Raw genomic sequence first — 24,583 nt, forward strand, 5'->3', positions numbered from 1 at the left:
AATACCCCAGATTACCCTACATCTTTGCTGTGGACACACTGCCATAACATGTCTTGACGATTCAGTTTGCTGTCTTGAATCTATTTTATAATATTAAGCCAAACATTTTCGTATATTAACAATACTGTGCCAACTAATTCAACTGGCCATACCAATATTCTTTAATTAAAATTGGAAAGCACAAATAATGACATCAGTGCGACACACATAAACTGTTGAAATTAATACAAATATGGCATTTCGAATATGTGAACATGTATGTCCGAATTGTGTGTAGTTATCATGTTGTCATATTGGCTCCTTATTGTGTTTTGTACCAGAAATGCCGAGTAGTGGTTGAGGTTCAAGAATTAGTCCATTTTCTGTAAAATAAGCTTCCAGTCCTCGTTCAGACAGTACCTGTTGTAGTTGTTTCAATTTCTGTGCAAGCTGTGCCTTCTCAGCTCTTTCCCTGCAACAAGTAAATACCATCAATCACCATGATTGATAACAGCTTCCAGTAAAACAGATGACTGCCTAAACCTGGTCAACATGGCAGATTTACTTGTGATATGGCTATAACTAATTATAAACACCAAATGATCAAGTACACGTCAAGATTCCAAACTACAGTGGACATACAAATAGACTGACAGACAGAAAGACAGAGATAAAACAGAAAGACAGAGAAATATTTAATGTCAGTCTGTCCATGCATCTGTTTTGTACTACCTTCATTCTCCCACGTGAAGTCTCATACATTTAGACAAGAATATGAAAACGCAAAGGGAGGCTATAGAACTATAACTTCTGAGTTGATGGTATGGCATGATATTTCTTTGACAGATGTTGGGTAGGTATCCGACAACTGAGCAAGATACCAAGACGAGCAGCTTAATGTACGCCCAATACCTTTCAAGTGTCTTTTGTAGTTCCTTCAATTGATGCTGTTGCATCTCTAACTTGCTCTCCAGTTCTCCCATCTCTGCTGAGTCATCAGGCATTGCTTCTTTTAATACATTGTACTCGACATCATACACTGACAACTGCTGCTCTACTGCTGTTGTCATTGCCTCTGCAACCAATTTATCTGCAATGTGGTCAACCCGCTTAGGTATTTCATCTTTCAGAAATCGAGTCGTTGATTCAAAATCAGGTTGAGACAGGATTTGTTGTTCAAAATGTTTCAAAAGACACAAAACAATCTGCCCAAACAACAAACAATAAAGGGACATCATAGCAACTATTGATTTCTTACAAGCGGCAGCAAACTTGTCCTTGATATCTACTACATTATGTCATGAACCTCTAACTGAGAAACTTGGTGAGCAACAAAGTATTATTTATTAAATAAATTACTAATATTACTGTATAATCCCTGTTTCTAATAAAGCAAAGTAAAACTAGAAAATTCAAAAATTCACACCTCCAACTCTATTAGACAAGTCATGTAATCAATTTATGAGAAATGTTTAAGTGAATTAGATACATGTTTGCAATTTTGAGTTACGTGAAATTTTAGGTATAGCGAAGGTTTTACCTGTGCATTGGCATTAATTAAGAACTTACTACTAAACACAAGATAGCAAACTTGATTCAAGCATATAGTTCATATGGCAACAAACAGATACACAATACTCAAACATAGATAGCATCTGTTTCTCGTTGTAATAAATGTAGGACCAAAACGTTAGCACTGAAAGACTGAGCATAACAATGGCAACCATTACTGATTATCTCAAAACAAACCTTGAACATGCCATGGACACCATTCAGTAAAATAAAATCTACATACACAAGTAATCATGAGTAACACAGTTACAGCTAGAACAGACAAATCACTGATGTAGTTACTCACCCATTACTCGTGAGACAAACTGCAGTGGAAATTTAGATGCGAACATAGTCAACATCCAGGGAGCAGCATACAAAAATGGAGGGACATCAAGATTGTCAAGATGGTTGTAGAGAAGAGGAAGGAAATCATGTATAAGACGAGACAGTTGATATAATCGAACCTACATCAACATACCAATCAAGTACAAAACAGTACAAAAAACCCAACATGAACAAGGCATTAGCAAATATTGTAATGTAGCATGGTACACACACACACACACACACACACACACACACACACACACACACACACACACACACACACACACACACACACACACACACACACACACACACACACACACACACACACACACACACACACACACACACACACACACACACACACACACACACACACACACACACACACACACACACACACACACACACACACACACACACACACACACACACACACACACACACACACACACACACACACACACACACACACACACACACACACACACACACACACACACACACACACACACACACACACACACACACACACACACACACACACACACACACACACACACACACACACACACACACACACACACACACACACACACACACACACACACACACACACACACACACACACACACACACACACACACACACACACACACACACACACACACACACACACACACACACACACACACACACACACACACACACACACACACACACACACACACACACACACACACACACACACACACACACACACACACACACACACACACACACACACACACACACACACACACACACACACACACACACACACACACACACACACACACACACACACACACACACACACACACACACACACACACACACACACACACACACACACACACACACACACACACACACACACACACACACACACACACACACACACACACACACACACACACACACACACACACACACACACACACACACACACACACACACACACACACACACACACACACACACACACACACACACACACACACACACACACACACACACACACACACACACACACACACACACACACACACACACACACACACACACACACACACACACACACACACACACACACACACACACACACACACACACACACACACACACACACACACACACACACACACACACACACACACACACACACACACACACACACACACACACACACACACACACACACACACACACACACACACACACACACACACACACACACACACACACACACACACACACACACACACACACACACACACACACACACACACACACACACACACACACACACACACACACACACACACACACACACACACACACACACACACACACACACACACACACACACACACACACACACACACACACACACACACACACACACACACACACACACACACACACACACACACACACACACACACACACACACACACACACACACACACACACACACACACTACTTGCATTGACTGGTTGGTTCAGGTACACCTCATCGACTTTCATGACAATAACAGTGTATGCTTCTTATAACATTCATACAACATGACATATCAGAAAATCAGCACTGTACATTCACTGGTATCTTTATTGTAATAAGAATTCACTTCATATTGACTGTGACTAACTATGTAACAAGATGGCTCACAGCAGTACACAAAGTCAAGTCAATAGATCATAATGCACATGATTTAAATATTTGACTAGGTGAAGCCACTCGAACCCATTGCGCATGTGTCTACGACACTGTTAGATGTCAATCATATTTTGCTGAGTCTTTGTATGACACTTATAACTGCCCAGATTGCCATCAAATGTGGCATCTCAACTAAAACCTATCCACATGACATGTAATAGCAAACACCAAAATTCTTTTTAAAGACATGCTGAATAATGTCAAATATACTGCATAAAAGACACGTCCTACGATAACTTGACTGCACCTGTATCATGGCCATAGTTGGCATGTAATGCTCCCTGAAGTTATAATTCATCATGAAGTGCCAAAGTAGTCGAAAAGCATCCTTCTCTTCTTTGCACTACAGAAGATAGACCAGTATACAGAAATTATGACCTCTTAAGCAATAGTTAAAATAATATCTCACATGAATGATGAAAATGCCAGCAATAAAACTAAGACCTTGACAATAACCGACTTCACGATCATACACAGAGTAAGCCCGTAGCACATTGTAGAGAGCAGTTTGTCCTCGACCTGATGACTTTTTAAAGTACGGATGTTTAGGAAATGTGCGACCTGCAAATAATCAAACATATAAGATAATAAGCAACACACATGATAATCAGATCAAATGAGCCATGCGGTGACAGCATATGTATACTTTGATCAATAAATATTGCATGATGATATTCAGTCTGCCCTTCTTTCAAGACATCAAAATGTGGACAATCTGTCTCATCAGCTGATCCATCTGTACTGGCAAGAGATGTACTCGAAGTCAACTTAAATGCAGCACTGAGTGTGAACCACACTTCCTCTCGACGTGACTTTGGAACTCCTAAACAACAGTCAATCTAATTGTGTATGTTGTATATATGTAATACATGACCAAAGATACCTTGCAGAACAATAGTTTCCAAGTCCTTTTCTTGGATTTTGAAAGTAGAACGTGATGATAAAATTGCATCCAAGTTTTGATGTAGGTGAAGCTCATCATTTTCATGCTCGCTTTCCTTTCGATCGTAAAACAATTTGTGTCGTTTCTCCTCAGCAGCTGATGACTCATCTATAAAATAAGTTAGTTATAAACCAATAATGAAAAACAGACAGACACAAACAAACAAACAAACAGATAAACAACCGACACAGAGACATACAGATAAACAACCAGACAAATAAACATGCAAAAATGGACTAATGAAAGACAAACAACAGAATAACGGTAAAATTAAACATCCTCCCAACAAAACTCCTCCAATCAGAGTCTGTTTAAGTTAACTCAAGATTGGAAAAGGTCTTGATAACAATCTTCAACAGACCCAATCAGAGCATAAACAAACAATATAATAGATTATAATAGATAACAACGGTCAGTGCACTTTCCGGTCATTCCACTTTTCAATTTTTAGTTTGGTTAAGAATTGAAAACTATATCTTGCATTTTCAATTTTGGGCCAATTTGTAACTAAAAATTAAAATTCCAAATTGAAAATTGAGTTACTACATTTAAGAAAATCAAAAATACAAATTAAAATGACAGCTGCACTTTCCGGCCAAGTATATTCTATCTAGTCTTCAGTGACAGCACCTAGATGTGATAAAGCAATTTGATTGATGACACATATAGTCTCCTTCAAGGTGTACACTCTAGGTGACAATCTCAAATAACACGCTGATGAATTAGCAGCAAATTCTTGTTCAGTTGATGTGACATCTTTAATTTGTCAATTGTACACTTGCACTAGTAGAGGGATTCAGTTTGTACACACTTGCAGGTATATAGTAAAGGCACCCGTACTTGCACCAAAGCGATTAGAATTGTGGCACCGATTTAACTTAAGCATAGCACAGTTCGCCTGCACTTGCCATAAGCTCTAAGCTGATTAGCTTGTTTTAGCACAAATTACTCAACACAATAAGTACAAAAAAGACATAACTGAACCGTATAACAGACTGCTCAGATAACGATCTCCTGGATCTGTGTATTGCTGCTGAAGAAAATGGGCGATCTGACCATAGTTGTAACAATCAACAAAAACAAGGCGCTCAATTAATTCCACAGAAACTCTCCATGTTCATTGTGTGCTAATTATTGGTTTTTTGGGAATAATCGCCTTTTTAAACCCACAACCCTAAGTGCTTTGTATACATTGGCAAGTGTGTTAACAACCAATCCCTCCAGCGAAAGTCTACAATAAACAAATCATGCCACATCAACTGATCAAGAATTTGCTTCCCTAGACGATCCTATAGATCGTTTAATACTGCATAGTGTTTTACTCTTATTTCATCAGCAGTATGTGCTATTTGAGTGGTTCCTCTGTCAATTGTCACCTAGAGTAAGGAGATGGTGCCAACAATCAAATTGTTTTATCAAGTCTGGGTGCTGTCACTGAAGACTAAATAGAATATACTTGGCCGGAAAGTGAGGCTGAAATTTCAATTTTGTTTTTTAATTTTGTTAAATGTAGTAACTCAATTTTCATTTTTTTAATTTTAATTTTAGTTAAAAATTGGTCCAAAAATTGAAATGCACTTTGTACTTTTCAATTTTTAACTAAACTAAAGAATTGAAAAGGAATGACCACAAAGTGCACTGACCACCACTATTATGTATGACCAAGTCTTACCATCAAAGTCCTTGTTCATTTTCTGCATTCTGTTCAACATAATCTGTTGCTCAATTGCTTCCTTCCACATTCTCCTGTAATCTTGTTTTGTTTTCAGTACTGTCTTTGGAGTGCGTTTTGGAGATCTCAACAAGCCATCAACCTCATCTCCTCCAACAAGAGGACTGATAACAGTGTCTGTTTCATGAGCTCGCTTATACATCGACTAAGACAAGAAAATTAACTGCATTGACACAAAATGGTCCATGCTCAGTGTGTGTGTGTGTGTGTGTGTGTGTGTGTGTGTGTGTGTGTGTGTGTGTGTGTGTGTGTGTGTGTGTGTGTGTGTGTGTGTGTGTGTGTTGTACGTGTGTGTGTGTCCATCATTGATCCATTTGCAAGTCTGTCTGCCTATTCTGTACTTTCACTAAGCTGTCTTCATAAACTCCTCTGCTAGTCCATGCAAACAGTTTAACTCTTGTTCCTCGTGTGCTATACTGCTCCTATGTCCTTCCAATATCTGCACATATCCAGCTGCCTGCTGCATAAGCATACTAAGATTAAAACTAGCTCAGTTATGTTCTTTTCTCTATGCGTCTGCTCCATTGTGTCTAAATCTGTTTAGCACTGTCTGCACACATCTGTCCATGCACATGTAAAGTTACCTAGCACACGTTGCTTCTCATCTGTTTATGTACTTTCAAATATGCAAACATGGAAGTTTGTGTTTCTTTACATGTCTCCATGATTGCTTTCTCTGTCTTCTATCGAGTCTTCTCAGCACGGGCTTTCTGTCCAATTTAGGCACTTCATCTTGTGTCGTGTCAGACTGTGATGCTCCTGCTTGCTTCATCATTTTGATTTTGGCAGCTGTTTTTTCTTTAGGAGATCCAGGTGACTTGGGTCTACCAGATGGTGAGATAATGGTGTGTATGTCTGGCACATCTCCCGGATGAGTGTCAGAAACACAAGTAAATGGAGCATGGCGTGACACCAAAGGAGACACCTGACTTTCAGCTCGCTGTGAAAAACAATATGACAATATCAGTTATGTCTGCATGATTAATCCCTAGCTCTAAGACCAATAGTAAGCACATATAAACCTAATTAGCAGCAAATCACTACAGGATATCGCACCATGTGCTGTCACATTACTAACCATCTACGAGTACTTCTGACACCTCTAGCTACCTTTGCACCTACACGCAGAAGGAATCTACAGACAGCTCTTGTCAAGTGTGACGACCTACTCGCACACACACACACACACACACACACACACACACACACACACACACACACACACACACACACACACTCACACACACACACACACACACACACACACACACACACACACACACACACACACACACTCACACACACACACACATGCACGCACGCACACACGCACACAAGAGTGAAGCAATTCTTTAACTGCTTCAAAAGTATCAGTATTTGTATTCAGTTTTCCATACAAATTTTACCGCATGTTTATTATACAAACAACAGTTAGTTATAATGTTGATGCATGTATGCACACAGCTCCTCAATGCCCTTGCATTGTTCCCAAGACTTTAGTTAACAGAAAAATGCATTGTAACTCTAATAAAGGTGTGTTGCAAGCATTAGTATGTCAACAAATATTAAATAGAGTTCACTGCAACTATATAACAAAATACAATATGAAGAAGCACTAAAGTGTTAAACCCTAGGCAAGGCGCAGAGCAACAACAGGGACAATTCTTGCACACCTACTACTAGCAAGCAAGCATTGTTTCAGTGAATACAAACAAGCTGAAATTTCCTTTCTCATGAGAGACAATGCCACGTACACATCACTAGAAACAAGCATGCTAAAACTTGTTTGTACAGCTGGCTGAAAAAGTACAGGCAGCCCTATCATCAAATGGAAGTAAATCAGTCCGATGGCCAGAAAATGTGACTGACTGACTGACTTGCGTCGTTATTCCCACAAGCTAGTTCTCCTAATCGCTGTTCGCTATGACCTTGAACTCGAAAGTCAGTAATCAGAATTAGAACATCCTATGACTACAAGTGGACAAGCTGCAACAATGATATGTTTAGATCACACCAGTGCACGCTATGCAGTCAATCTAGTTGGTTACATGGTCAGTTTCCATAGAGTCAGTCTGCCGTTTCCAGTAAGAACACTACCGTAACCCTAGCGCATGCGTGCCTAGAGTAACAATGTCCACTTTGACAAATGTAGAACTGCTTTACATAGGAATGGGTGATGCATGCACATGCATGGATGCGGTATATGCATGCATGTATGTGGTATGTGATGTAGCGTGGTGGTGGTGAAGGTGGTGTGTGTGTGTGTGTGTGTGTGTGTGTGTGTGTGTGTGTGTGTGTATGTTGTCACTACCGTCTATTTCCTGTAAGTGTAAACTCAGAAGTGAGTATTTAGGTAGAGGTTACTCCAGATGTGCTCATTACAGCACTAGCTAAGAGCTGCTCCAGTTAGAGCATGTTAAATGATTCCAGTTGCCAATCTGTTGGTCTTACAGGATAATTGTATCTTAGTATGACTTTAAGTTAATATGCAAAATATTACCCTTCAGTTTCCTTTGTAGGAAGAGATTAGATAATTTAATAAATGAAATGCCAGACCTAGCGGTTTCTACTATACCGAGGTCATCGCAAAGGTAAAAACAGTGGAGATACTGCAGATTTTCAAGTTCACACTTATAGGAAATAGACAGTAGTACATTGGCAACACTGTAGCTGTCATGGAATTGATCAACTACAAATACAATGCAGCAAAAAGTCTAATATACACCAGACACATGATGACTAATCGTGTTCATGCAGACTGTTAGGTCTACTGCTTCTGTAGATAAACATCGTCAACATGTACCCAGTTAGTTCAAACTTGATTGTTATTGCAGTTGTGGAGAACTACTGCTAGTGTTTAGTTTAGCCACAACAGGATAATACCTATAAACAGTCCAATGTAATAGAGAATTAATATATATATGGTAACTGGCTTTTGGCAGTCAGTGTGACTGAGTGACCGGCTAATCTACGTGTAGTAGCTAGTTTAGATTTTACATGTATTTATATATATATTTTTTCTTACATAATTTTCTCTGGCAGATGAACCTATTGACCTTTTCTTAATTTTGGTCTTTTCCTACAAAGAACACTTGGTACAATTACTACAACTAGAGGCACAGCACATGAACAATGACAAGAGATCTATAATTTCCACCTTTCTGCTAAGTAAATTTTCCAGTGAGTGTGCAAGAGACTCCTTAAATCTGTTCATCCCACGTGTCCTCTGTTTGATGCTATTGTCATTGCCATCACTGTTTGCAGATAAAGAATCTCCAGGAACTGTGAGATATGATGCAGTCTACCAAGACAGCACATAATAACAAATTTTACTGCTAAGTTCTTTTACAATTTAGACACTAAGTTTGACACAATTTACAAAATGTACACATAAACAGAGTCGAGATGAGCATACATGTACACACATGCACGTGCACACACACACACACACACACACACACACACACACACACACACACACACACACACACACACAGGCAGGCAACCGTTGATAGATCGTACTTCATTTCACAATAACTCAAATTCTATACTCATATACCAAGAGAATTACTTAGTAACATAACAATTTTCTAATATTTAGTTGACACTACCCAACCTTAGTCTCGTGTAGCCTGACCCTCCGCCACATTATACTCAGAGAGGGACGTATGACGCGGCAGTAAGGTCTAGATATGCAAGACTAATGCAGTATGTCACAAGCACACACACACACACACACACACACACACACACACACACACACACACACATGCAACGTCCACCTTTGATATCTATATCTGAACTGCAGTGGAAACACAACTTCAGGAATGCATCCAGACATGTCCAATTTGTTGATTCTAATATTTCACCATGTCATACCATATGAGGTGAAATATTGGCGAGAAATTTATTTTGGTGGATTAATGAATTTCTTAGCGGCCGCCAATATAAAATCCTCATTAATTTGGTCTCCGGGATATGTTGACGTCATCAGGCACGTAGATCAGCAATGGTAGGTAATCCTTTATTGCTTTCTGTTGTGCCTAGGCAGTAGTTGGAGACAATGCTCTAAGTTAGGAAAATGTGCGAAACGAACACAGCTGTCAATCGCAAACACATCAAGACCACTTATGGTAAGACATCAGCTATCAAACAACGATGTCCAACCGCCACAATAAAATCCGCCAATATGCTTTGTCCATCAATTTCTTAGCAAACCGCCAAAATAAATTCCCGCCAATGTTTCATCTTATAAGGTAGTTCCCAACACAATCATTGGCATACACACGCATAATCCTATATTTACTGCAAGACTGCCTCATATTTGCTCAAAAGTCCACTCATGTTTCACATGCAATGATGCATGTATAGGTGCTAGTTAGTCATGCAAACTTGACATCACACCATTTCTGCCAAGCAGAGCTAAACAAGGAAACCACTTTGTACGATTGACCATGCCCTCACAAACACTATTTATTCCCAGTACACAAACACATGTGAATCGCCACCTTGTCTGCCATAGCAGTTCAGCTATTCCTACAGTGTTGACTTTCTAAAAAACCAATAACAGCTGTGTTCAACTTTGATCCACTTATTTGCCATTTCTCATTTTGAGACAGTTCGCCAGTTGATGATAATGCTTCCTCCATCTCATTTTACAGCACATAATTTTCGTAATGCAAGGGCAGAATGCAAGCAGCATTGCTTACATATGTCTCAAAGTTAGCCAACATTGACAACGTGAAAGGGAAAAACAAGGTGCTGCATAGATGCCACAGATAACGTGCATGACTTGCAAGTACATCTTCTATAATATTAGAGATCAGATATGCTAAAAGTAAGAACCACTTTTCTGTTGTCAGTTGATTTGTAGCCATTTACATTTGATTATAGATCTAACCAATATGCATATAGCTGATAGATCAGTCACTAAAGTACTTGAGTAAGAGTGCAAATAACTTAGAATTTGTGCACTCACCTACATTCCTATATAAGCTAATTCACGTTTAATTAGAAACATACCATAAAAGATGAAACATTGGCGGGAATTTATTTTGGCGGTTTGCAAAAAATGACGGTAAAAGCATATCGGTAAATTTTATTTTGTCTGTTGGACATCGTTGTTGGATAATTGATACATGTACGATATTCTCCACCAACTAGTTAAGTGACTGCATCATAGAGGAGTTTGCCATTACTTAACTCGCATTAGTATTAATTAAATAAATTCCACCTCTTCATCAGAGCTTCACAGCCTCATTCTCATGTCCAAACTTCCTGCTGGACAGGGTAGGCACAACAAACGACAAGCAAGGGTTTTACCATCTTGTGGCCTCATCTGCGTGACGTACCACCATATCCCCATGATGCCTGATCCACAAGGGTGATGACGTCAACATATCCCGATTGTTAATGGTGGATTTTGTATTGGTGCTTGCTAAAAAAATCCGCCAAGCCGCCAAAATAAATTCCCCGCCTATATCTCATCTTATACTGTAAGTTCATTAGACAAAAGAGGCAGCATTTATACACGCGATGCCATTAATTAAACTCAATGTACTTCATTGTGTCAATAGAAACACCCATAAAAGACATGGCAGCACACAGTGACTAACCTGTGCATCCTCTTTGTGTGTATGTTGCAATTGTAACTTCTCATATACAGCTCTCAATAATGACACCATAATAATATTCTGAATGTTAGAATCCTTCTCCTTATGTTCCTTGAAAAACTGATGTCTCAACACTCCAAAAACATTTAACACGATAATACCATACTTGGAATTTCTTTTGAATCCAATTAAACTCTATCTCTGGCAAGCTTTCAACTACCTGTGCACAAAAAGATATAAAACAATGAGTCTTAGATTTCATACAAATTGGCAAACAACAAATAACCAAAAACGAGCCACTTTCTACTTATCTAAAATTCTAGCCATTTCATATACATACTGTACTAGTAAATGCTCGGTTAGCATTGTGTTTGGCGAGCGATGGTGTTCTGTCTTTACCTATTCCCGTAACAATGGTTGCATTAGGTAGCAATAGTTACTGTCAAACAAACGCAAGAACTCAAGAAGCCTACTTTCAGTTGCTCTTCTATAGTATTTTGCGTTCAATTATCCAAATCTTGTGTTCAGTTATCTGAACTCGGCGTTCAATTATCCGATTCAGGCAATCAATTATCCGAATTATCCGATTCAAGAGTTCAATTATCCGTTGCATACGTCTGTTGTGCAATATCCTGGAAAACTGAATAACTTACATAGTCTACGGTTGGGCGGCTGCTCAAATATCATCATTCATCAGCTGTCTAGCGTAGTTGTCTTCAGTTCTTCGTTGACGCTTCAATCGTCTAACTCGTTTATTAGCTAAGATAGTCGCATAACAATGGTCTCGTAGTCACGTGATAATGGTTACGTAGCAATAATTTCTGTCAAAGTAACGCGTGGAAACTCAAAACACAGACTTTTCTCTTCTTTTAGCTTTTCCTTTCCATTCTGTTTGTCACGCATCAGTCTCTTTTGTATTTTAGGCCCGTAAGGGAGCAAAATCGAGAGTCGTTTCACTCTTCTTGCCAAGAATTAAAATTGAGTCAACCCTTCGAAAAGGTCCCTTGCTTAAATTTTTCGTGAATATGTTACGAAGTCAAAATTGCATTCATCTGGTATCATCGTTTTATCGATTCATCTTTCCGTTTGCCGTAAATCCATATGACAAGTGCTGACGTACGCATATAAATATATAAATATATAAATATATAAATATAATATATCTCGAGCTCAATTGACATGACACGAGAGAGGCTCACTTTGCTCGCCAATGAAGGCATGAGATTCGAAACATTTAGCTTGATAATATAATAAAATTATATATATAGCAGAGTTTAGAACTGCATTACGGTTCTGGCTGAGTATTCCATGTTTCCTTCCCCTTCTGATGCCAAACTCTGTGCTTGTGGCATAATTAAGGAACCTAGCCATCTGGCTGGGGGCATGACCATCTAATGGCAGCTCCTTATTCATTTGCCATTGCCATTTATCATAGACAGTTATGGTGATCACCTACTTGGATGTAATCAAACACAGAATTTGAGAACAAAGCGCCACAACGCTCTGTGTGATGTACTTTCCAACTGACAAGACGACGTGTCATACCACAAGCAAGGCAAGACCAAGATATATTTTCCATCCTGACTTTGAGCAAAGTTTGCCAAATTACTTTGATCTCACTGTTCAGAACTCATTACAAACCAGCTTTCCTTATCAAAGCAGACTCTTGCACAGGGGCAGCAGCAGATGCAGGAGACTGGAGAAAGATCAATGGCATTACAGCGTGGTCTCAAGCACAGGCGGCATTTTCCATCCTATTGCGGTGGAGACATGTGGTTGCTAAACAGTCTACAAGTTCTGTAAACTATTACCACAAAAACATGTTTTCATAGCAATGCTAGCTACTCTTAGTCAGTCTATGTGCAATTTGCTTCAACAACTCTCTTGGTCCTTCTTGGGACTTATAATAATAAAAAATTAATATATATATATATATATATATATATATATATATATATATATATATATATATATATATATGTATGTATGTATGTATGTATGTATATATATGCCTTCAACAAATACAGTTGTCCATGTTTCTTTGTCGTCTTCATAAGGAAGTGCCTGACCTCTTTGCGTGGGTTCAGTGGTCATATCGCCGTGCTGGTGAACTTCATTTCAGTTGTCACCATCTTCAGTCAACAACCGGAAGTTCAACAAGGCAACCCACTTGGGCCTTTGCATTTTTCTCTGGTAATCCTGGAAATGCTCAATGAAATAGGGATATCCTGGATATCTTGTTTCAAGTATGGTTCCTTGATAATGGGACACTTGATGGCACCAGATAAAGTATTTCTTCATTTTTTACTGGATGTTGTGTTTTCAGAGGTCCTGAGTTTAGTGTTATTCTTCTCAAGTATGAGGTCTTTCAGCCTGGCTTATGGGGGACCAATTCTTTCTGGAGATTCCTCTAGATATCATCCGTACAGTAGACAACAAAGGTTCACCGGTTTATGGGTCGGATGAGTCTTTGACTCTAATTTCAAGAATTATGTCGAAAATTTGTCTTCATCGCAGGATATCTTCTACAAGACTTCAACTGTCCTCAGATGAGTTACACCTACTGCAGAGTTGCTTGTCCTTGCCAAAGATTAATCACTTAGGGCCGTGTTTCCACTAGCTTTAAAGTAGTTTAGCTTAAACATGTTTAAAACTAAACCAGTTCAAGAAAGCGACTGTTTCCACTAGGCACTTGCACATCCGGAATGTGCAAAACAAACCGTGTATAAATGCCTTATTTTGAAGTATTGGGCTGCTTTGTCGTCGAGTCAGAGCAACTGTCGTTTTCACTGATTCAGCATCTGCTAGTAGGAACTCGCATGACAATGACCAAGGACATCATCTTCTCCCTCTCTGTAGCTGCTGATTTCTTTCCCCTAGTTAGCAACCCTTACATCTTCTAGGGCAATCTTATCCCAGCAAAATAGTCAATATCATCAAAACGGCATTGTCAGAAGCCATCTAAACAAGCATGCTACTGTAACGTGACAATTAAACCTAAACCACTTTGCTAAACCTACTTTGAAGTAGGTTTAAGAAAGCGGTTTAGGTTTAACATATAACTGGTTTAGTGCAGGTGGAAACAGGTCAATTCTTAAACCAGGTTAGCTTAAACTACTTGTTAAACCGGTTTAGGCACTAGTGGAAATGCGCCCTTACTTCGCACAGTTCCTTCCTTCCGAAAAAGCAGATCAGCAACTTCTCATGTTTGACTAACGTTTGTGCCACAGTTTCGATTTCACCAACGCAATTTTGTTTTCTTTCTTCTTTTCCAGTAAAGATTACTCTAAATCTACAACACATTGGATCTTGAAATTTGGGGTAATGCGTAAAATAATCTGACTTAATTTCCTCTAACAAAAAAAAGACAAATATCCAAGAAAAAGTACTTCTGCCATTATACTTGAACTATGAACCCCACGCACACTCTATGATCAAATTCATTCAGTGTAAAACTGCGTCAACACCTAGCAATGATTGAAAGTCACATGTGATCACATTGAATGCTGATTGGTTGTTACTATGCAACAATGGAGAGCAGAGCATTGATTGCTATGAGGCACATTTTGAGGGTCTGTGGTTTGCAATTAAAAGTTATCAAGGTATCTGATCAATTAACAGGTGCAAGTCTTGTCAGTTTTATAGCTGGGATCTTCAATCAGTATTACTCGTGTTAACTTTTGCAGTTCCTGTACTCTGCAGAATGGCGACATAAATTGATGGTAGAAAAGGACGGCTTGGAACGGCGAACAAGAGCACAAATGTTTTACTTTTCAGCACATTTTTGGTTACTAAACTAGCAGCAAACGAAACCGCATTCTTCAATTGGCAGTGGCATGCATCTAGACAGAACTATTGAAAATTAATTTACTCTACAACAGACAGATGCTCAAAATCTGCTGCAGTTACTGACTAATTTATTCTGATAACTATAGTCTAGTATATACGACTGCGCTTGATTCTTCTTGACATGTAGCATCTATTGCCTAGAGACTACGCAATACCTTTATTTCAGTCTCTAAACTATAATTTGTTCCACAATTTAGTAATAGTTTAGAATGACAGGATCATTTACGTTTCTCTACGGCCGTGTTTCCACTAGCTGCACCTTAAACTAGTTTAACTTAAATGGGTTTAAGAACTAAACCATTTCAAGAAAGCGACTGCTTCCACTAGGAACTTGCACATCCAGGATGTGCAAAACAAACAGTCTAGGAACGCCTTATTTTGAAGTATTGGGCTGCTTTGTCGCCGAGTCAGAGCAACTGTTGGTTTTCACTGATTCAGCATCTGCTAGTAGGAATTTGCATGACAATGACCAAGGACACCGTCTTGTCTCTCTCTGTAACTACTGATTTCTTTCCCCTAGTTAACGACCCTTACATCTTTTAGAGCAATCCTATCCCAGCAAAATAGTCAATATCATCAAAACGACATTGTCGGAAGCCATCTAAGCAAGTGCACTACTGTCACATGACAGTTAAACCTAAACCACTTTGCTAAACCTACTTTGAAGTGGGTTTAGGAAAGCGGTTTAGGTTTAAAATAGAACTGGTTTAGTGCAGGTGGAAACAAGTGAATTCTTAAACTAGTTTAGCTTAAACCACTTGTTAAACCGGTTTAGGCACTAGTGGAAACGCGCCCTATGAAGTCTAATAAAAAGGAATTAGACTAAAATTAAAAAAATTTCTATGAAAATGAGGAGAGATGTAAGGATTGCATAAAAACAATAGAAACACATTTTACATAGTAGTGGTGATGTCATCCAGTCTTTCAACCACACTCCCACCATTTTTGTGACTTGTCTACTGGGTTGGAAAGACTAGATGACGTCACCACTACTGTGTAAACTTGTTTGTATTGTTTTTATGCAATCCCTACATCTCTCCTCATTTTCATAAAAGTGTTTCAATTCTAGTACGTAAATATAATCATTTCGGTTGTTGTCGAGTACTACCCTTACCTTGTGAATCAGGCTCTGGCTCATCTCAACAGTCACACCTATGTGGCACCAATAGCTTAATGCAGATACTTATAAATCATGACAATATTGACTTACCTTCCATCTGATAGCACAGTGAGTGCAGCTGATGCATTGGACACGATTCACATACTGCTACGGGACGTTGAGACAATGATTCAAATGCAATAGTAAATGCCTCTCGCATTGACTGCAACAATGGCTCAACCTAGCAATAAACATTCCATAAAATCCAACAATTGCCAAAAATGTCCCATAACAATCCAGCTAACACACAATTGACCCTCTATCATCTACTAAACTAAAAATTTGATTGTCCACATTCCCACTTATTGCAAGCAAAGCCAGATGCAGTACTACGCTACAACTGCAATGACAACAATGAAACGTAGACAGCTATGCTTACAGTTGATCCTATTGCCATTACATCTAGCAAAATCAAATGTCTGTAAAATGTACAGTCTCAATCAACATGCATGAATACACCAAAACACACAATGATCTGTCACCATGCAAACCACATTTACTGCCACAAAATGATTGAAATCAAATGAGTGTTGTGTGCACATGAGCATATCATATTGAACAATTAACTCTAATTAAGTCTCTTTGTATTTTCCTCTAAGAACTACAACTAGTTGTAGTTGTATATATTCACCTGTAATGAAGCCTGGAGATTGCAATTAGAATCTTTAAAAGTTTAAACATGGGCACATTCAAACATGTTTCTACCTTACAACGTGCAGCAGATCAGTTTGATTATGATTGATAATCATCAAGCAGCCAGTCCACAAAGCTGATTGAAATAGCAATGAAACAAAGTCACATACTATTATACTTGAAGATCTCCTCTACTATCAAAAAATGATTTGTCACATACAGTACTTTTGCTCAGAATTGATCAAAAATTGCTTTCTAATATAATGCACACATAAAGCTTTCAAAGGTCAGACAATGGATCTTTCAGTTTAACTTAAGTAATTGATAGCATTAGCAGCAATTCATCACAGTGTGCAGCTTCAGGACAGCAAAGGCAAGCCTTAGTGAGACCTTCCCTATGTGTACTGTACTGTGTTGAGATGTGTATAATGGTATCGGTATGGCCAGAAATGACATTGATTTTAAGCCAATCACAGACACGGTGGTTTTTGAAGTCACAATGTAGGTGTAAGTGTAATAACTGTACGGTTCTCCAGGTTGCTGCATGCGTGCCATTCCCATGGGACTATTAAGAAGAGGATGTGAAAACAGGTTCCAGCTCAGAGAATGGCTTGACGACAGACTGCAGCCAAATATGCAACAAAAGGTGAGAACACGTCACTTTTACAAAGAAATTTACGTTAGCGCCACACTTGGATACAGGTGCATGTTCTCCACGATGTCCAAACACGTGTCCATGTCCGGCTGTGACTATAAAATACTTGTACCTTGATTTGAAGCGGTCAAATTTACACAGGTAAATTTCTTTGTTAGAGTATGTACAGTTCAAGCAATCATGTTAATCTAAACTAACACAAAGTGGTTTGCGTTCTGCATTGTGGAGGTGTAGGAATCAGTTTGTGTTTATTCTACATCTAAACTCGAGTTTCTTCTATACAAAACTCTTTTGACTAATCAATGTGTTTCATGTCTGCTCTTGGCTCGCCCCAACAATGTTTCCATTTTAACTAGTACTATCTGTGTACCCTGGCTTGAAAAAATATAACTTGAGACTGCAAGCTCTGAGACTTTTTAATCACAGTACGTTGGCTTAAACTAAGAGCTAATTAAGTTTGACCTAAACATAAAATTGCATAAGATTCCTAGCATATCATGTGTAAAACGTAAAACAGAACACAGAGTTCTTCTGGACCTATACACATGTGACAGCTAGAGCACTTGCTGTAGCAACCTAGCGCGGAAGAGGACTGGGCACGAGTCTAATTCTTTGCCTTTGATAGATACCTCACAAACCTGTGACATTAAAGAAAGACTTGTAGATGTGCTTGGCTTTTCCATAGCTACCAAGTGGTTGAAAAGACCATTGTATGCTTGTGGGATATCACAACTATTTACTTGGGATTAGTCTTTCAGTAGTATTTACACTGGGTATTCCTGTGTGCGACACAGCAATAATAACAACAATAATAGCAGAAACTGATCAAATATGATTGTAACAGTATCTAATCATGTATATATATATATATATATATATATATATATATATATATATATATATATATACATATATCAATGCAAACTTCAATGTGTATAATCAATTAACAATCAACCTAGTACCACAGTAGCCTCAAACTTCCAGACTACCACAGCTCTTAAACAAAGTGTCTTGCATTAATTAATAAGTAGATGCTTGCACAAGTACGCAAGCACACTTATGTGAGATCCATTTAATATTAATAGTGTAAACAATCAACCAATAATATCAATTTAGCATCAGCAATTGAGCCAATTTAGTCGATGATAAAGTTGGTACTATAGGAAGTAACTATTGCTTACAACAGCGAATAGCTGCAACCAGTCATTGACCTAACTCTACTATTTGCATATATGTTATAGCAAAGCGTGGATATGGACAAAAAGTGGATTTTTAGTTTTACCGAGTAATTTAAGGGTTAGGGTTAGGTTTAGGGTTAGGGTTAGGGTTAGAGTTAAGGTTAGGGTTAGGTATGCATGGTTTGTATTGGCGATCCATGGTTTGTACAGACAATCCATGGATTGTGCGAATCTGCTCTTTGCACACAACAGACATATTATTATGTCTGCTTGTCTAAAACAATATGAATCACAACTAGCTACCTATTGAGTAACAGCCTCATAATATTTTGATTGTAAGTTCCCCATACACATGGACTATTGTACTGCACTTACTGTGTCCGGATATGGCCTGTGAATGATAAAACAATAGAAATGTCCTTCTGTCACCTCCCTGCAGATGATACCTACGTAATCATAATGGGAAAGTCCCTGTGCACAGTATGACACCGTTGTTATAGGTTTCTGCAAGTAGACCACCTGAGAATTTATGTCCACAATACGAAGAAAGTGAGAGCTGATAAATAAGTGACACTCTTTGTAGAACAAACTCTTGGTTACAGACTCTCCCTCAGGTAGACTCTGACTTCGATGACTCTGTTTACGTCTAATTGTTTGCAATACTTCATCAACTAGGGTTTTGGTACCATGTGGACTGAGCACTCTCTGCTTCCCAATGTAATGCACATCATACTTTGCATCATTAGAGTCTGCTTGAGACACAAGACTATTTTGCCGATGTCTGCTTCGCTCACTTATCAAATTGGAACTATCACTCTCATCATTGCCAGAAAATCGTGTGTGCGCTTCATGAATTGAGTGACGAATGGCATGAAAAAATGCCTGAACCTGCAAGAAAACACAAATGCTCACATGTATAACCTACAATACAATTATAATGCATACCGTATTCCCCAATATAATTCCCTCACCCGATTAATTCCCTGTTCCAAACAATTCCCCACCTAGAGAGCACTGCTTAAAAATAACTTCCTCTCTCAAATAATTGCTTTGTTCTAATAGATCTCTGCCATGCTGATATGGATCTCATGTCAATACATGTTAACAAACATGGATGTCAAATTCCACTAAAGATTTGTTATATATTACATCTTTGCAGTGATTGGGGAAGATTTATGGAGCCACAGAACTGTTCCTCTTCAGGTCTTCTAAAAGACGATACAAAGCACAGGATTTGAAAACTCGACTCACTGCTATCAATTTTGCAAAGCAATATAGCATGATAAACTTAGTCACTCAGAGTTGTCAAAAAACAAAACTACCAATATCTCTAAAAATAATTCCCTCTCGCAAATAATTCTCTCTTTTGATCAATTTCCCCACTTAAAAGTACCAATAATAATTCCCTAGGGAATTTCAGTATTTATCTGCCTGTCCATTGCATAACGTCTAATGCAAACGAGTCACATCTGTGTATGTGTACATTTAATATGTATCAGACTGTTGTGTTAGTAGAGTACACACTGCGTACTACACTACGTACTACATAGTATATATAGGCATGATGAAATGATGAAACGATAAGACGATGAAACATGATGAAATCTAACCCACTGAGATTGCACCAGGATATCACAGCCATGTCTCCAAACTCATCTATTCAATTCTTTTTGACCGCCGTATCTCAGAGTGGTTCTCAAACAGATTCAGATATACAGTAAACCAAGACTCAAACTGCTGACTTCAAACGTAAGTCTGAAAACCTTTACTACAATGCCTAATACATCTATACAAATAATAAACCTGAATCAACTTCATATGGAGTCCAATATAGACATGCACCATTCGATTCAGATTATCAGTTTTTTATAATAAGAAAAGTGACGTAACTTTGGTTTGGCCCAGCAGAATTCATTTTTGATGGATTATCTTACAACCAACACACTGATGCATGGGGGTTCACATACTTTCGATCGTGACGGAGCACTATAGCCTAAAACCATATTAGTGTTACAATCTAAAATCCATATTAAACAATTTGTCATGCAAAAATCAGTATGTTCTATCACAATTGGGTTTTTATACATATATCAGCCTATACTTTGAATAAATCGGCTCTACTTGGGCCACTTAACTTAATGCCAATTTAGAGTTGTGCTACATTTTTGCTTTCATGCGTTTTCATTAGTATTTATTCCAACAAAAAAGATTTGCTTATGCGCCATAAAACAAAATAGTGGATTTCAAAGTTACCCTATGTAATGGTTAGAAAATCAGTCAAACCCAAAATACAAAGATAGCAAAAGTTTGTAAACCCGTCATGAAATGTTATTTAGACTAGTTTCTTATCCTATTTTGGCACTAATTTTGTCCCACAAGTTTCCTTACAGTCTAAGCAATAGATGTTGAACAAATGCAATTCTTGCCAAACAATGCTTTTTGATAGAAATGATATTTAAGTATGCCATATGAAAGAAGGAGCTGAGTGAGAGGCTCAGACAGACGATTATCAATTGCCATCAAAACAAGGAGGGATACAAGAAGATATCTAAGCATCTGGGCATCCATCAGTTGACGATTCATCAAGCGGTGTAGCAGTGATGAGCACTGAAAATAACGCTCCCTCGTTTTGGTTGGCTGGCTAAAATTACTCAGAGACTTACCAAACACATTGTCCGAGAAGTCAGAAACAACCCATGCATGACGTCCAAGACTCTTCAGGATTTGTTGAAAGTGTCCAGAGTTGATGAGCACATATCTACAGTTTGCAGAACTTTGAACAAAACTGGCTCGTGTGAAAGAGTCGCAAGGATGACCACTTCTCTCAACAAAGAATCAACAAATGCATAAAGTATGCCAAAGGGCATGTTGACATGCAAACTTACTCAGTTTTGGGAAACAGTTTTATGGACGGATGACACAAAGAGTGAGATGTCTGAGCCACAACGCAAAGAAAGAACACAGATCAAGTTTTATGAGAAGAACACCGTGAACATGGTGGCAGTACTACAATGCTGTGGAACTATTTCACTGAGTCTGACACAGAAAGGCTTGCCGGAGTTAAACAACTAAATCTAATTAGCTTGAGATCTGGACTTTGACTGAGCCATTCTAAAATCCTACAATGATGCTTCTTAGACAAAGATTTCTATGGGATGACCTCAAAAAAGCTGTCCATGTTTGCCACTACAATCTTGAAAATTGAGGACATTCGCTATGGAAGAATGGAAAAACATGTCTTCAGAACGTTGTCAGAAACTTGTACAGATATCGTTTTGTCGATGTTATTGCATCCAAAGGCAGCCATACCAAGTACTAGAAAAAATGTTCACAAACTCTTGCTATCTTAGTACCGTATAAGATGAAACATTGGCGGGAATTATATTGGCAGTTTGCTAAGAAATTGATGGACAAAGTATATTAGCAGATTTTGTTTTAGCGGTCAGACATCGTTGTTTAATAACTGATATGTCTATTGACAGCTGTGTTCGTGGCTCACGTTTCCCTAACTTACTGGTCTCCAACTGCTGCCTAGTGATGAAGAACTGCTGTGTCAGTACAAAGAATGGGACCCCGTGAATGTGACTGTCCAGCTTCATCCATAGCCTCACGGACTCATTCATAGGAACAACAGACGGCAAGCAGGGATTACCTACCATCTTGTGGCCTCATCCGTGTGACGTACCACCATGTCGCCATATCATGCCAGATCCATGTGGCTGATGACGTTAACATATCCCGGTGGCCAAATTAATGGCGGATTTTATATTGGCGGTCGCTAAAAATCCACCAATCCGCCAAAATAAATTCCCCACCAATATATATATATATATATATATATATATATATATATATATATATATATATTTCATCTTATACAGTATTTTGGATTTGACTGATTTTCTAACCATTACAGTGAGTAACTTCAAAATCCGTTTTGTTTCATGGTGCAATCAATGCAAACCCATGCATTTTCTGTAGCACTTCTCAGTATAAATACAAATGAAAAGTCAGGAAAGTAAGAAACAAGAATTTGTAAATGAAAACGTTCAAGCACCACTGTACAAACAGATTGTAAAGTGGCCCCTGGCCTGTATATGGCATGTGGCTGGATGTCAGTGCAGGTGGCACAAGTCAGAAAGACAGCGAAGCAAACTGCTACACAGTGGCGTAGGAACCTAGATTTGGTTGAGGGGCACAGATTTGCCTAAGAGAGTGTGGCTCTGTACAACAAGGCATATATGTCATACAACTCAGCAAAAACAGGAAACCAACATTACCTGTTTACATAGTGTTAGTTCAGTATGTCTTGTCAATGTTATCAGTTCTACGTTTGTCATCCTTATATGAGCAGGTCACTTGACAGCCGGAAAAGTTAAGGAGAGACTTACCCCCAGTGGCCCCCAGTGCCCCCCTTCTACCCTATGCTACATGCTATTGGGATGGTCTTACTAGATGGCATTTACACGTACTATCCTTCCCATCATTATAATTTACACATACTATCCTTGCCATCATTATAAACAACTTACAACATGGTAATCCCACAAATACAAACACTCAACTATTTGTCTGGCTTACTTCAGTGTCTCTAACTGCTTCAAACACATGGCAATAAAATCGAGAATTCTTCTTGTTTCTCATGAGATACGCAAAAGTACATAACTGAAATGTCGATCTGGCGAATTTAATAATGAAGTTGGCCTGGTGCTGAAAAATAACTGCTGATGACTGGACATCTCTCGCAGTGACCACGCCTCCTAGACAGTCGAGTGTTGCTTTCTTAAAGTTAGGATGACTCACTTTTACTTCGGCCATCACCCACGATAGGACTGACTGAGAGCATCGCTGATCGATTTGAGTTGAGCCAAAATATTTGATTGTGATACTACGTTGGTATGGAGCCTCGTGAGATGGCGTTGATGACGCACCGTCACTCATCTCCTTTACAAATTGATGTTGAAAGGATACGAGACAGAAACGCCGCTTTCACGATGTGTATGATAGACCACGCCCACAAAATGTAAAACAATGTGTTTGCGCATCCTCACACTACGAAGGTCAAATGTAATAATGTATGTGTGGGGTTAGCCGATTGTTCTGAGAGTTCTAAAAGGCAAGAGGCACATGAAGAGCCGCGTATCTTCTGTAGAGTTTACTTCCAGTTATTTTGAGTCATATTTTGACAGCTAGGCTACAGTCT

General features: G+C 38.8%; 1 protein-coding gene across 1 annotated transcript; it reads right to left on the reverse strand.

Annotated features, from left to right (window-relative positions):
• Positions 1 to 55: 55 nt before the first annotated feature.
• LOC134189989 (TBC1 domain family member 1-like) lies at positions 56 to 24,381 on the reverse strand. Its single transcript, XM_062658389.1, has 18 exons — positions 23,962 to 24,381; positions 19,756 to 20,268; positions 16,966 to 17,095; positions 16,870 to 16,907; positions 12,073 to 12,126; positions 11,910 to 12,017; positions 9,452 to 9,595; positions 9,320 to 9,373; positions 6,950 to 7,234; positions 6,235 to 6,439; positions 4,503 to 4,670; positions 4,266 to 4,442; positions 4,029 to 4,180; positions 3,867 to 3,962; positions 1,838 to 1,997; positions 1,729 to 1,766; positions 892 to 1,184; positions 56 to 451 (listed from the first exon to the last, which is right to left on the reverse strand). The coding sequence occupies exons 1-18, from the start codon at positions 24,319 to 24,321 to the stop codon at positions 289 to 291; spliced, it is 3,138 nt and encodes a 1,045-aa protein (XP_062514373.1). The 5' UTR covers positions 24,322 to 24,381; the 3' UTR covers positions 56 to 288.
• Between the last annotated feature and the right edge of the window lie 202 nt (positions 24,382 to 24,583).

This window comes from Corticium candelabrum, chromosome 14 (genome assembly GCF_963422355.1).
Source record: "Corticium candelabrum chromosome 14, ooCorCand1.1, whole genome shotgun sequence".
Classification (NCBI taxonomy): Eukaryota; Metazoa; Porifera; class Homoscleromorpha; order Homosclerophorida; family Plakinidae; genus Corticium; species Corticium candelabrum.